This window comes from Plectrocnemia conspersa, unplaced genomic scaffold (genome assembly GCF_051122295.1).
Source record: "Plectrocnemia conspersa isolate PC_06_02 unplaced genomic scaffold, ASM5112229v1 ptg000011l, whole genome shotgun sequence".
Classification (NCBI taxonomy): Eukaryota; Metazoa; Arthropoda; class Insecta; order Trichoptera; family Polycentropodidae; genus Plectrocnemia; species Plectrocnemia conspersa.
In genome coordinates, this window is record NW_028277175.1 from 23,382,403 (window position 1) to 23,399,300 (window position 16,898).

The window sequence follows — 16,898 nt, forward strand, 5'->3', positions numbered from 1 at the left end:
CAGAACTCAACTATATAGTGATCCATAAAGTTCCGAAAGGTATAAATCTTCTAGATCAGTTTAAGTTTACCAGAGTAGTATGTTTTTTAAACAGTGAAACAAATCTATCAATTTGGTAATGTACGTTTGTAACTCCAGCAAGTAAGTAAATTCTGAGTTAGGCACACTACAGTACTTACCAGGTCTTATTCGGAGTGATAATCACATTTTTATACAATAAAAGAGGGGCTGAAAAGAAATCATTTTCTGTTAAGAATAGTGTTATGTTATAAAGGAGTGAAACCTATCCAATATCATCAATATAGTAATGCAGGTTTGCAACTCTAGCAATTACACAAGTGAAGTAGGAAGTTCTAAAAGGCATGAGTCTTCTGACACTCTTCTAGACCAGATCAGGCACATCGGAGTTTTCCATATTAGCTGTTATCATAATATATTTATCTGTTTAATACCCCCATTTTTGCTCTATAAAAGAGGTGTTAGGTGAAAAGGAATTAGAAGTATCGTTTATGTTATAAGTTTTTAAATTTATTAAAATAGTGACGCATGCTTGTAACTCCAGAGAGTACATGAGTGAAGTAGGAAGTTCTGAAATGAGTGAGTTCTGTAACAGATTCTCTTAGATCAGATCGAACTCACTTCTAGAATAATCAGGATTAGCGTACTACTGTTTGTTTTATGTTACAATGGAGAAAATGATTCAATGCACACTTGTCACTCCAGCGAGTGTATGCATGTATTAAAAAGTTTTCTTAGAGACAGTCTTATACTGTAGTGTTCCAAATTAGTTGCACTCAACACATGTTAATCCTAGTGTTAACCACATCTTTGTATGGCGGGAGAAAAGTCTAAGGAATGAGGAGTGACGTACTGTTACGATGGGGTAAATACCTATATATGGAACCATTTAGCTCCAGCATTTACACAAATAGAGTATGAAATTCTGAAAGATGAGAGTTCTGCGATAGACTCTCCTGAATCGGGTAAGGCATGTCAGATTTGACCTTTGTTCCACATCAGTAGTACTAAGTAAAACAATAATACCGCTGTGTGTCACTTTTGTTTAAAAATTATATTTGACTCATCCTCATATTTATTTATATATACTTTTAAAATAAATTATTCTTTAAAACTCTAAAGAAAGACTCATTGTATTATATTGTGTCCAGTGACAGCAGAGTTTGACCACATATCCAATAAATATATAAACTTAATCTAAAGTGCATTATTTGGTGTGATATATAAATACATACATATGTATTTAAGTATATAAATACATACGCATGTGTTTATACTGTATAATATATATGCATATATAAATACATACATATGTATTTAATATAATCTCACTTGACTTATTTAAATAATCTTTGTATATAATAACTATGTATATATAATATATATTTAGCGATTATATTCAGTATTTCAATATTTTTTTTCATCATTATCAACTAAATTGTTAAAACTGCACTTATTCATTATGTGATTTTTATATTCAATATTTTTATCCATATTCAGATTTCATTATACATTATGTATGACTGTATGTATGCGATGTGTAACAAAAATGTATTATTTATTATTATATACTTCTATACAAATCTTGAACCACACGGAGACGAGGATCGAATTTTTTTCTAAAGATATGTTTTGGGATGTTACATTTTTTGTCGTTGGTCTTTCAGAGCTACTACATATTGCGATTTATTGCACAGTTTTGTTCACATTTATTTGATCATACACGCTCGGGTCGTTGACATTTTTTTATACAATGGTCGTTGATATTGTTATTTGTGCGATTTTATAACAATTTGTTCGTCATACTATCGTTAACATATACATATTTAACATATTTTTGGCATGTTTAAAACAATCAATACCAAATTTGCTCGGTTGAGATTGAAAAGAAACGGCGAACAGGTTATCTACTACATCACCGACCCGACTTATAAATTATATTTTGTATAATATATAATATATTCTTCCGAGATCAGCATTTATCCTATCTATCCGTAACTAATCTATCAAATACATTTGTATCAAAACGGTGTTACGCGCTGCCACAATTAGTCGCTCGCGGTTAATTTTATTTAAATGATATACACAAGAGTGTGTTTGTTTTTTTTGGTTTATAACTAACTATACATGCGCTTTGACTACTATAGCGCCATATTTTTCCTTCCGGTTTGGTATTTCCAATCCTTTCTCTAAGTGTTTTTGTTTAAATATACGCACTTGGTCATAAGAATCAACCGTACGACCGCTATCATTGTACAAACGCATTTTCATTATTCTCATAAATATATATATATATATATATTTATTATATAGGGTATATATTTATAGATAAATATATGTATAATATTTTCATATTCTTACCATCGCTCGACACTCTCATAAGAGTGTCAAAAATCACCTACACCGTCGTCGATAATTGATATAATATCCATACATGTTCGAAATGAATACAACAAAATGAAATCAAAGTCCTCTACGTCTATTACGATTCACTCACATCTACATTTTTAAAGTTAATCTCTTTACAGTATATAATATAGTCAGGATATCATTATATAAATATTTCTTTTTTTTTAAATTTAATCATTAACTTACAATTTAATAATGTGACTTTCCCAAACGTACATGCAGTACAAAACAATATTTTTTTATTCTTCTCAAAACAATAATGTAAACGAATAAACTAATCGCTACTGATTGATTTGGTTTATTGGATTTGATACGATTGTCTTAAATAAAAATCGACTCGTACAAAATATGCAAACTTGCATCTATCATGCAGTCGTAACGCATATCTGTACGTTTACTTCTTTTTTTATTTAATAAATAAATGCATATTTTTTATCACATATCATGGTGTTTCATGGCTTATATTTAACGTTTTTCTTTTTTATACGGTTTGTTTTTTTTCAATTAATTAATTAATTAATTAATAATTTTAATTCATGTGTCATATTTGATAACTAGCCTATAAATTCCTATCTAAGCTAGAGTTTTTCACTACAATTTCCTATGATAATCTAAATTGATCTATCTAATTTTTTCTTATGGAGATTCTCATTAACTTTTAATATTCCCATATCGTGGAATCGCTCGCACGGAGCTTTAAATTTAAACTTATTTTACTCAAAAGCAATCGTTATACACACACACACACACAAGAAACAAATCATACAATAAGATTCGTTGGCGAAGTTTATATAAAACCCTTTAATATAAATCTGAATCTGCCAGGAGAGTTTCATTTTTATTGAAAAAAATCGCTTACAGCTTCGAAAGAAATAGAACATTACAGTATAAGCACCATAGTAATGTGCAAAAACACTTTTTATCTATTTTAATATAGAATTATTGCAGTTTTACACAGTAGATAAAAATCATTAGAGTTCCAGGTGTGTTGGCAGTAAAACTAAAACACCGATCACACATGTTACGCTTGGAAGTTATCGTCGTGTGATCGATTGCGTCCGTAACCTAAAAATTTGTTTCTTCATATAATTTTAAAATTAGTCCTTATAGTCTTAAAAGTTAATTTTTTAAATTTTTTTCCTATCTAATTTGGTTACTCTTTCATAATAATTTATTATTATTATTATTTTTAATATTAGTTTTATATCAACTTTACCATAATATATATTTTTTTACATTTTCGGTTATGGCATTATATCATTATAATATATGTATATAGTCATATTTTTTTAATAATATATAATATTATATATAAATAGTAATTGTGAAACACAACCTTCTTTACCATTTCTTATTTTCTTACATATATATGTATGTATATGCATATGCGTACATATATACATATGTATGTATAATATATATCCTCACTAAGTCTTTCGAAATTAATTCGAGGCATGCAAGTTATCTTTTTTTTAAAGTATCAAAAATCTAAGCATTATTTTATTTTTTAAGCACAGCGTGAACGAGACATCCGGTAACCTTTTTTTTAGATAATATATAGAGCTACCACATAGTCATTAAACAAAAAAAGGTAACTCTATACATATCTATAAATGAAACGCCTATCTAATGGAATGGAAAATTGAATCATGTTCAGCCTTTTCCAGCTTTTTTTCAATAATTATCGATAGATAGATGAGTGAGTGTATATTATATATGTTTTCTTTAGGTTAACAGTTAGGCTCGCCGAAGCGCATTTGAATTTTTAAATCTTCAATGGCGCATGCCGATTGGTTGCTGGCCGAGCCATGTGACTTGTTGGCGAGCAGTCATTGGCTGGCGCGTGTCCGTCGGACGCTGAAGCTGCGCTGGTCTTCAGACTAGTAGCCCTGGAGCTAACCACTCATCTTCTGTAAGCTGAAAAAATCACAGACCAATTACAATAAAAATAGTTTCTTATTTTTATGAACGCCGACCATTTTTCATTTTCAGCAATGTGCAATTTTTAGCTAAAATAAAAATAAATAAATAAATAAAATATCGCCCACTGATCATCGGAGACTACGTGTGAGGGGTTTCGCAGCTTGATATATTTTGTATCATTTGAAGTAATACAAAAATTATTATTATTAAAAAGACTCAATAAAATAATAAATATTATAAAATGGTTTGAAACTTTACTAAATTATTCAATAACTACAATTCATACATTCAAAGTTTTACAGGCACTCATATATATATATAATATATACACATGTTCTTATAGTAAATGCACTCGTGTTTTATAAATCAAAAAACGTTAGTGGTACACACACAAAAAAAAATGTGCACCAGTAGCTATCGATAAGCTCATTGTGAAGCTGTATGGTTCAGTAATCGCGACCTTTTATCTCACTCTATAGCCAACAGTATAGACGGATTGTTGATACAATCCTTGGGCAACTTTTTGTTTATTTCTTTTTGTATGGCATTCTGGCCACAACGGTTAATAATACAGGGCACTCTAGAGCTTGCAGCTGAAAAAGCACTGAGCGTTGATTTTTGACAATACTAGCTAACAGCTTTAAAAGGTGCTTCATTGAATATAAGCTGCGACGACAATACAATGGAATGTATCTCAACGCTTTTAGCAAAAAGGCACTAGGATACAATCAGTATTCCGTTCGTACTTCTTAACAACAAAAACTTTGGCGCTGTGCATACTAAATCTCCATTCCTGATCTAACGTCACTCTCGAATCCTCAAAGAAAGTATTTCTGATTAAAATGCTTTCGCTTGAGCTAAAGGAATTTGACTAGCAGGGAGATCTGAAAATTACCATGACACTTTCGACTTTGGATCTTTTTGTAAACACTTTCAAGCTCTCAATTATTGCTTTAATATTATCGATAAAGATAAAGAATAGCAGAACACTCAAATTGGAACTTTGTGATACTCCATGACGAACGAAATACATTAAACACTGAAGTGGATCATTTAATAGCATCAAATTGATGATGCAATGAGTGGTTTATTAAAGAGCATCAAATTGATAGATGTATACTCTTAAAAGTATGCCCTAAGAGCTGTTTTATAGAAGATATTCTAGACTTGTAGTAATATAAATAAGAACAGAGGTCCCAAATTGGATCTTTGCAGTACTCCAAAACGAGCGAATTACTCTGTTTTAAAAATCTGTGGTAGAATTATGTTCAACATAAATTTATTTAAATTAAATTAAATTCTATTTTACAAAGTTATCATATAATATATGTCTAACGAATGACAACGAATTAAATGGTCAGTAGTATTTTTACCAGAACGACAGACTGTACGATGACTAAAACCTAATTTTAAATTCCATATAAACCATGGTCTTTTTCAATTTCTAATGTGTATAGCTAATTTGAATGTCTGATTATTATATAATTATATTTATAATAGGTTGTATAATAAATAATTAAAATAAAATGTATTAGTGACATCTATTGATTTTACGTTGTACTAATAGTTTATAATTAATAAAATATTAATATATTAATAAAATTAGGTTGAATTTTTGACGAATGCTTTTTAAATAATTATGGTAAAAATATAAACTAAATATCTTGCATTAAAAAAATAAAAAATACAATTAATGTTGTATGTTTTCGTTATCGCTACATGTTAGTAAGAGTATATACATTTATTAAGCAATAAAAAGTGCTTTAGTGCTTACTGTTGGCATATTCTTTCTTTGCTTTATTAACTGGGCGTTGAATATAAAAAAATACTATCCATTTAACTACTGACCCATTAAACACAACCCCTAACGACAGTCTTTTTTAATTAAGAAATTGTTTAAATGCTTTTACATAACATTGAATAGAACATGACAGAATGTTTCAGTTGCAGTTTTGAAATAAACTATAGTTTTACTATCAGAAATCGATAAAAAATATATTAAAGATCATAATACATAAAATAATACAACTTTTTATGTTTGTTATAGATGATGAATTCATTTTCTGAATATATTGAAATGAAAATAATAATAAAACAATTTAATTAATAATTTAAAGAGTATCATAGTAAAACGTCATTGTTAAAGTCGTATAAAATACACATCAAAATATAGTATAAGACTAGATCGAAAATTGACAAATACTAACTCAATATTATTTCATAGCTATATTTCTCTAACCTCAAAGAGTAACATAGTCAAAAGTCATAATAAAAATATTATTGATTGAGGATACTAAAGGAAATATCTTAAATTGACTTATTTTCAATGGGTAATAAATATCGTTTAACTTATACCACTTTTATATTTTCATCGTCGATTTTTTATGTCCTGAATTCTATCTGCTAGTTTAATTACGTATCACAAGCTTTTGTAATGCTACCAGTTAAAAGTCATAGACGAGACTGTCTGTCTACCGATCGATATTGCACAAACGACGACGTAAAACTAAAGCCACATTGTAAAACACAGCGATGCGAAGAATGAAAGGCCTTAGACTGAGACATAAAACTAGAAAAATAATGGATATACAGGTTGGTCTTTATTGTGTTGCTCAGAATGCGTGATATAGCAATGTAAAGGGATTGATATAAGAGATACTTTTATGGTTTTCTTATATTTTTAATAACAAGAGTTTGCGTATTACGATTTTAAAATCATACTATAAAATGGAGTTGTATTTAAAAAAAATTCAGATCGATTTTTATACCCTTTAGTATAAGGAGAATGGGAAAATTTCCCTAATGACTAAAAAATCGTACATTGATAAAAGGGTATTGAACTGTTTTTAATCTATTCTGTATATTTAATTTAAAGTGGACAAAATGAGAAGCAAAAGAGTGAGTATCGGATGAAGTTGCTCACGAATGAAATAATAAATAGTTTAATAATGGTTGATTTTAAACTGCAATAATACGTTTAGTATTTAAGGTTATATCACTTAAATTTTAATTATGTATTACAAAAAAATAGTTTTCATGGCGTATAAATCAGTGGATTTTTTAGTTAATGTAATACTAGTTTTTATATAATCGTATTTTTTATGCTAAAGAATCCATTATTGACGAATAAAAGGTCGTTTGCAAATAAATTTTATATACTCAATCCATTGACTAGAAGTTATTGATGAAATTATATTCCTTTCAATAATATATTACCCACTTACATTTGCGGATGAAAGAATGATATAAACAACATACATTTAATATATTAATATTTCAAGTCAAGAATATAATAACCGACATAAAAATAATTTCGAGTTATTCAGTTAACTTTTTTAATTTATTGCAAAAATACATTGTGGTGAGAAGGATGATTAAAATATAAAAAAACACAAATAGGTTAGTTACTTTATGTATTTCAATATTTTTTATACATTTTTTTTATATTTTTGGTTAGAAAAGTAGATGATTATGAAGCGGCCCATATTCAAATATGTTTTGTGTAAATATTGATCAATAATAGTCAGTAATTTTATTTTAATACAAATATTAACAAAAAAATCTGCAATTATTATACTCTTAGCAGACAATTAAGAAATCACGAAATTGTTGTCCATTCCATAGTAAGCTTACTGTTACATAGAACATAATCTATCGATATTGAATATTATAGAACATCACAAAGAACACGTAATATAGAACATTACAATGAACAAATATGATATTATTAGATCAGTATTTATAAAAGGGTCTGTCTTTATATTAACATGTATTTTTTAAATTAAATGGTTAGTTATTTTTTGTTGAAAGTTGATATTATTATATTACAGAAAAGTACAACAGATATTATGCATGCTATAAAATACCTTCGTAATGATTAAATATTAATTATTTTTATAAAAAAATCACATATAATCCTTCAATATTATGGCCAAATTTACAATTGTCAGAAAGTTACTGACCATTTATAATTATTAACTGAGCACACTGACTATTTGATATATAAGTAAAACCTGACCATTAAATTTGTTGCCTTCGAAAAACACGGTTGAATTTACAAATTAGAATTTAACCCGTTGATTTCCGAAATATGATATATCGGTGTTTGCTACGTTACTTAAAATTGCTGGATCTATTGTTATTATTAATAAAATAATTGACTACATATTAATGGGATGTAGGGTGTTTGATTAAGGGGGTAATTAACTTTTTTATAATATGTAATACATAGATATTTAGATAGAAATCATAAAAGCTTCGGCAAGAAAAGGGTTAAACATAATTATTTTATGCTGCAATACAATGTCTGTTTTAAAATTCGAATTAAAACATTTTACATTTACAAAATGAAAGCAGTAAAAACAATTTTTATAATTTATAAGAAAAAAAAAAAAATAATGAGTGGGATATGATTAAAATATAAATCATATCTCCATCATAAAATTATTATAATTTAAATACCAATTAGGAGATATATTAAGATTACAATTTTAGTAAAACAGTCATTTTTTGGATTGCTGAGAAAGGTAGATCTTTCAAAATAATTTTCTCGTGTACAGTTTTACAAAAAAAGTAATAGTTTAGAAATATTCTAGAAATCTCCGGAACACTGTTCTGGTTAAATATTTGAAAACGTTACGCTTTTTCGGTTTTAAAATACTGCGTTTTATAAATAAAATAGTGGTATTTTACCTTATATTTTAAATATTTTTCCACGTTTTTGTAAAATGCTGCGAACGTTAAGAATAGAATGGACCACTTCTATCTTAATTTTTAAAGCGATTTTTTGGAATGATTCGTACTTTTTTTTTATAAAATTAATATTTTTTCTGTATTTATTATATTTTGAAATACGAGGTGTTGCAAGCGTGAAGACGTTCATCAGAAATGATTTTATTTTTAATATGTAAATAAAAAAAATCAGCAAGACATGTTATCCACTTTCATCCTTAAGATATTTTTAATAACTTAAACCATTATTACAAAATTAAGACTTAACGTAAGTAAAATCATGTCTTACTTTATTATCCCACAAATTCATAAAACAGAGCAAAAATTTTACAGAACGTTAAAACATTTTAGGTATGTAGTTAAAAAATCTTGCCGTAATGCTATATTCTTTATATTACATTCTTGCCTTCAAACAGTCATATTTGAATAATACATAGATTAACAACTATTGAATCCATTAAAGCAAACCAACTTGGGTTTGAATCCCATGTGAACCATTCAGTTTTTATATTTCTATCGTGTCTAGAAGATTAGAATTACTAATTATTATATAATAATAATTTCGACCGAACAAGCAGATCAGGCTTTCCTTGATTTCCCTAATCTCATGGATGAATAATTCAAATTGAGCTACGTCGTATATATTAGGTTCAAAAATTCTATAATAATGAGCTACTTCAGTTCATATAACATATCATATATGTATGTGTAAAATAAAAATCAAATAATTATAATAATGTTAGAAATTCTTTATACGTAATATATTCGTAAACAATAAATTCTAGTTCGGTTCACAACTTGTCACATTCAGGTAGTATGGATTCTATAGTCACAACATAAAATCATTACAAATAAAGTAGTTTTCCGTCCAGGCCGCGAAATTATCAAACACCCCTCACACATGCACATACATTTGTTTTAAATTTACACACATAACTATACGTTATGCTCCGTTTTTAAATAGTTTGCGTACAGATCTCCTACGTACCGTTAATTTTTCATTTTATTTACAGTATACTTGTTGGCGTCATTGTTTCTTCTGGTTTACTATTGTGTGTGCAAATACAATTTATCAGGACATCATTGACTGACCTGGAACTGCTGGACAGGATATGCGACCATCCCAGGGGGCTGGGGGAGGGCAGGTGGCAATTGGGGAGGCGCCTGTGCCCCTGCGATCCCTTGCCAACCTCCCATGCTAAAATGCATACAATTAACATAAATTAGTCTAACGACACATATACATATGCATGTACATAAATAACGTACTTCAATGCGCACATACATACACATTATATGCAAAAATTCATGAGGGACACATTTAAAGTTTGTCTCTTGAATTCAGTAGGAATATTGACGATTTGAATATTTTTATTATTTAGTCTTTGTCATCAGATAACCAAACAAGTTCGTGAGATTGTATATATTAGCAATTAACTTCTCATTCTATGATGTATACCCAACGAGATATGATCAATCAATGATCAATCAAAATATAGATTTTTAACGTAATCATTTAGCCCTATATAACGTAATCATTTAGCCCTATAAAACAATGCCATGTTTGAAGAGATGATATAAGATAATAACTATTATTAGTTATTAAGTTATTGTATGCTTAAACTATGAGTTCGCAAGAAAATTCATTGATTTTTTTCTATCGTCTTCTTGGATACATGAGGGCGAATGCTAGCTTGGTATAAGATTACCATTCTTTAATTTATAAGGGAAGGTATTTTTATGGTCTCAGTAGCTTTTAAACGAATTAGCTGAGCAATAACTCATAATGAATTATGTTCTTCATATCCCACCAAATGCATAACATCATCTCATTGTGTATTCTTGCTCTTGGGGTTGGAATTGGAGGTTGATTGGAATCCAATGACTGCCTTTTATGTCGCGTGTTAAAGTAATGGATCCTCTTTTCATCTTTAGTAACAATTTGACTCAAAAAAGATTTTTTCTGTATGAGATACACATATTCTGAAAATTAACTCGTTTCCTATCTTTTTAAATGTATGTGAATTGATGCAGATTACACGTTGAGCTATTAGCTAGCTTCTGTATTGTTAATCTCGGATCTGCTTTGATGGCAGCCCTAATATACTCACTAACAACGTCCAAGGATTACCTTAAAGCAGACATTCGATGTCAAAATTCCCAAAAGGAAATTTTTAGAATCACATATCAATGTCATCTCTGTTTTATATTTCATCTATATTTTCAACTGTTGTATGTTCCATTATGACCGGATTAAAAATTATAAAGCATTATATAGCTTAACTAAGATGATTTTATCTCTACTGCCATTGTTGATTTAGGGTTGAAAATATCGAAACAAAAATATAACGTTACTAATTACCAGCATTGATACGACTATTGTTAATAAACACTAAAGAAATAGTGAAAATATGGTTTATTTATAAAAAGTTACATATTTTTGTAAATGTAACCCTGAAACCCTCAAAATTAAAAAAATCATTTTATTTATACTTTAAATAGCCATTTTTACTAGCAAATATGCTTATTTTAAATACATAAAATATTTATTAATTAGAAAGGACGCATCTCACCTTTTTTAAAAAAATATTAGCGACTTAATGGGATACCTGCTATACATATAAGCACAAGCCTGAGGTCATTGCATAGAATTCGAACGAAAACCACACGAACTTTTTGGTTACCTAATATAATTCTCAAAGTTTGCCCTTCTGTTTGTATGTCTCGTTAAAAGCTCTTTTTGTAAATTTTTAGTTTATTGTATTTAGGTATTGTACATATTTTGATGCTTAAAAAGTTTGACATTATCTAATGTATAATGTGTCCATATAATCTTCTATATGAAAATAATCGCAAACATATTGACTTGTATATTTACATAATAAAAATAGTATTAATAAATTCGCGCCGGGTCTTACCAGCGTTTATCTTTAACGACAGTCCAGGTAGGGAGTCGAACAAAGCATTGATTCGCGCACAATGCAGCACTTTTATTAGGCACATAAGCGATAAATCCTACTAAATAGCTACTTTGATGTCCAAGGAGAAAGTGCAGCATCTTTGAGTCCATACAAATTACTTATTGATGTTATTGGTACGAAATGTATTCTGATAAACACATTTTTATTAAAATTTTCTTGACATTATATTATAATATTAGTCTTTTTTCAATAAAGAAGATAAAGTAAATATTTTTTCCTGCGATAAAATATGGTTTTGATTATAGAATAAAGGCATTTCAATTTTATTTGATTAAGCAATCTTCAATACTTATTTGAGAGCTTCAGTTGATCTAAATATTTGTTAACAGTGAATTCCAAACTATTAAAAATAAACTATATTTTTAAAACTAGAGCTGATACGAAAAATATGATTTTAAACGTACATAAATCAGGTTTTATATTCATGAAATCCATGTTAAAATAAAACATGAGCTTGTGTACTTTTTTTTAGAACGTTATTTGAAGAACTATCTAAGTACTTGAGACTTGACAAATAGATAAAAAAAACGAGAAATTAATATTCCAATCAATATAAAAGTCGTTGAAATCAGTAAATACCAGTTGTAGCACATTCATTTTACACAATTAACTTAATCAAGGATAAATAATAATCAGTTTCGTTATTAAATATGTATACACATAATAGACTAACCTTATTAAGCTGTTGGGAAGTTATGATCTGTCAAAACTGAGTAGCAAAGTTAGTTGAGAAAGCATTTTCGAACCACCGTAAGCGCTTATTATATATAATTTTATTTATTTATTATAGTTATATTGCTAACTTGCATAAGCAGTTTTACAAGAAAAGCTTGAAGAAAAGCAGGAATTGAAAAGTAATTTTTCAGTTGAAACAAATTAAATTTTTGAGAGAAGAGCGATTTTTTACTGCGCGTTCTTATAGTTTGGCTGTTTTAAAGCAAAACCATTTAAGTAACTTTTATAAATAAAAATATGTCAGTTACATTATTTTGTTTCGCAACAGCAGGAAAAAAATATCTATGATATTTTTGCTAAATGAGTATTGTTATAAAACATTACGTTTCTAGGCATTAAGACTTTTACTTCAAAAAATAATTGACGATCAATGAATGCGTGATAAAGTTTTGGTATCATTTGCTTATTAAAAGTATATGGACGTAGAGGACATTGTAAAAATATTATTATTTATATTGTTGAAAAACTACTGCTGGAACAGGTGATTCAGTGCAATGGTGCTTAAGAGTCAAAATTTAGAATTAGAGAATTGTTCTTAATAACTATAATTATTATAAATTTAATTTTGATAAATTAAGTGTCTTGTGTAATATGTCGAATCACTGATTTGCTTACTTTTGACTATTTATGAACGATTGGATAACATTTGTAAAACATAGCACTATTTTACCCCATGATTTTCGTATATATGAAGTAGGTTAAATAGGGGCTATATTTCACGATTGAAGTGAAAAAAAATGATTTATTATGAGATTTGCTATTTTTGAATGCAAAGCTTTAAAAATAGTTTAGGTATAATATTAGTACGCACCATAAATAAGATCTTCTATTGTTGTATTTTATATATAATGTCAATATTCCTACTTTGCGTCGGATGCTATATATATTATACAAATAATTATAATATGACGTCTAGACGTTAACTCACCCCATGTATTGTTGTTGGTAACCTGCAAATTGACCGGCGTAAGAGTAACCCTGAACCCCCTGCACCCCTTGCACTCCTTGAACTCCTTGTACACCTTGGACGCCAGGAAGGAAACCAGCCGTTGGTGGTAATTGATAGCCGGCTCCTGGAAACCAGTAGCCCAACTGTCCTCCAGCGCCGTAAGCTGCACCGAAAGCACCATAAGCAGTACCACCGAGAGGCTAAAAAAATAAAATTGTATTTAAGTTCAAAGATAGTTTAGTACAAGTTGAAAGAAATACTAAAAAAAAAGTAAATTGAAGTGTAAGGTAATAAAAACAATATACAGTATCAAAATTATGATTGGGTAGCTAACATATTTGGTGTCAGGAAGGAAGAGAAGAAAAGTCATAGATTTTTATAATCCGTTGATTGAAGAAATAAGATCTTTCGAGATTAGAAAGTGTTAAAAACTCAAGAATAAGATTGGAAAGGCAGCGAAAGAAAATAATCACTCTCTTAATAAACTCTTAGTACTTTTGCAAAAATAAAATATGATGAAGAAAACATATCCCATAAAAAAATAAGCAGTGCATTATGTGTAGCAATAGTGTTAAAAGTAAGAGGGAGAAAACAACATTACTTGAAAATAAATACATATAGGTCTATAGTATTGTTCTATAAAATAACAATTAGCAGTGACGTAACTACACATAAAAATGGTTAAATTTGATTATTGTTTACATATGTTTATCTAACATTTGAGGTTAAAATATTTATTAATTTTATACAAGACTGGAAGATCCACTTAGCTGTGCAGTTAACGCTGAGGGTAATTTCAAACTTATGGTAAAATAAATTGCAACACGCTTTGATAAAATGAGATAATACTCAAAACCATAATTATCGTTGATTTTACCTCCCACCATAAATACAACTCTTTTGTGCGTATATTATGCAATAGACAATGCGTCTAAGCAGCATAAAAACCGCCATTGTAATTTACCCTTTGCATTAACGACCTTGTTGACCTTGCAGTTTCATTTATTTAAGGCGTGAACATATTTCGTTAGTCAAATATGCAATTGATGCAATTGGCTAACCAACATCAGCTTCTGTGATTCGCCAAAAACATCTCAAATCAAGAGTATAAATGTTCTGACACTTTATCACACTGGCAAACGATCAAACGTTTCAAGACGGCATACAACCAGACCGAGACCGAGACCGAGAACAAATAATAACAACAAACCATGAACGCTCAGCCTACAAAATATTTACAACTCGACACCATTTCGCTATGGTAAATTATACTTACTAACCATAAACTGTTACCAGATTTTTTCAGCGGCAATTTTGGCTGCAAAGTCACACCTCTTCGGTCTCAAGCCCCGAAAATAGGAAGAGTAGGAGTCTTATTAATATTTTTAACGTCATTAAGATACTCATATACAACAAATATGTAATATCTGGTAGTTTAAAGTAACCAGACGTCCTCCTTTGATAGAGATTGTCCTTAAAATTTTTGTCCTCATTGAACAAAAATTCCGAAATGACATTTTTTATTTGAGATACCGCAGCAATCCGCCCGTGTGTGGCCAGCTACAGCCGCCACTGTCATCAGAAGGTCACCGGCAACCACGAAGACATGAACGACGCGCGAAAAAAAGCTGTTGAGACGCCTTGATTCAAATACACAAATACAGTTTATGAGCTATTTTATTTTCAAGTGACTATTGTATGTTTAGAAAACGTGTAACGAATCATATTACTTAACACAAACAAAGTTTAGTAAAGGTTTTAAAATATTTTTACATGCATTTATGTTTGTCTCCTTCAAAATATTAATGCTTAACCCAGATTAATGGTAAATGTATTTTTACTTTTTGCACAATCAATGATCGAAATGATGGAAGATTATAGTTTTACCGCTTCCTAAAAAATAATCTAAGTTCAGTCATGGTTTCTATTTTTTGGGACGCTAGGAGAGCATCGGTGATGGTTTTTATTCTTAAGCGTCAAAGGATAGTTCATTCGTGATTTTTCTAATCAATAGAGCTGATAGGGCGTAAATACAAATTGAAAAAAATTTCGTTTATAAAAAAATGGTTAAAAATATCGGCTTCAAACAATGTTTTATTTTATTTTTTATTACAAATCTAACCATCGTGACTTGACAGGTTTCCTTAATACGTTACGATGGCTAATATATGAACATTAAAAAAAAATAAAAATACAGTTATGGTGCACATCTGAAATAGATGAGCGCAATCCCACATATGTTTTCCCAGCTTCTCATAAATATTGTAAATTCGTTGAGAAGCTAGATGGCTCATACAGGAGGAATATTATTAAAGGCTGATGTCCTGGCCGCGATGGACAGGAATGAGGAATGCGATCGTAACTCCTATTTAAACACTGCCTGAGGATTTTTTTATCAATTCGTTACTCCGGAGTTTGTAAATGAAAACCATATTTTCAATCCAGGATCATTGAATTATAACATTGATGGAGTGGGGGTATATATTTTATTAGAGTTACTGAGTTCAAAAATAATGTTAAAACATATTTTAATAAACTATAGTATTATATAGTGTCAGTCAATTAATTGGCGCTACGTAATCTCTCCCCCTCTTTAATTACTCTTATAGTGGCCATACATAATTGTCGCGTAGTAAGATCAGTTAAAATAAAGTTGAAGCTTATGGATTATTTGTCCTATGTAGTGTTTTAGTGAAGTACCTAAAAAAAAGTAAGTTAGGACAATGTGTCAGTGGAACCAAAACGAAATATATTGTAAACGATACAATGTATCCTAATACAAAAATGACACAAAAACCGAGCAGATAACATGTAGTGAAACCTAAGATTCCATTGTTGCCGGATTTATGCAACCTAGATTGAATGCATATGCTTAAATATTTAAAATATTTCAATGAATTAGTATCATATTAGAACAGAGATTCTAGCTTTGACGCAAATCTCCAATGTTTAAGAAGACATTCCTATACTCCCACTTCTCCGATTGTATATATGTCAAAATACCGCCACTGCAAAGGCATTTTCCAAGTATTACTTGCCCTTTCATTACATATTATACTGGAACTTTTCAATTTGATTCTGGCTTGGAAATATCCGATAATTTAGTCCTGAACTTGGATCTATATGAGGTAACGCCTTACGGTCGCTTCCAT

At 29.3% G+C, this 16,898-nt stretch overlaps 1 protein-coding gene across 8 annotated transcripts in view; it reads right to left on the reverse strand.

Moving 5' to 3' along the window:
* Positions 1–3,774: 3,774 nt before the first annotated feature.
* LOC148230041 (cytotoxic granule associated RNA binding protein TIA1) overlaps positions 3,775–16,898 on the reverse strand; it is a 235,738-nt gene continuing 222,614 nt past the window's right edge. For 3 of the 8 annotated variants that reach the window (XM_088198263.1, XM_088198264.1, XM_088198265.1), the window contains 2 exons: positions 13,726–13,946; positions 10,076–10,279 (listed from right to left, as the gene is read on the reverse strand). In XM_088198263.1, the coding sequence (XP_088054389.1) occupies positions 10,162–10,279; positions 13,726–13,946 (339 nt within the window). In that variant the 3' untranslated portion in view covers positions 10,076–10,161. Of the gene's footprint in view, positions 4,345–10,075; positions 10,280–13,721; positions 13,947–16,898 lie in introns of those variants that run through there. The other 5 variants (XM_088198261.1, XM_088198262.1, XM_088198260.1 and 2 more) reach the window with 3 other exon arrangements.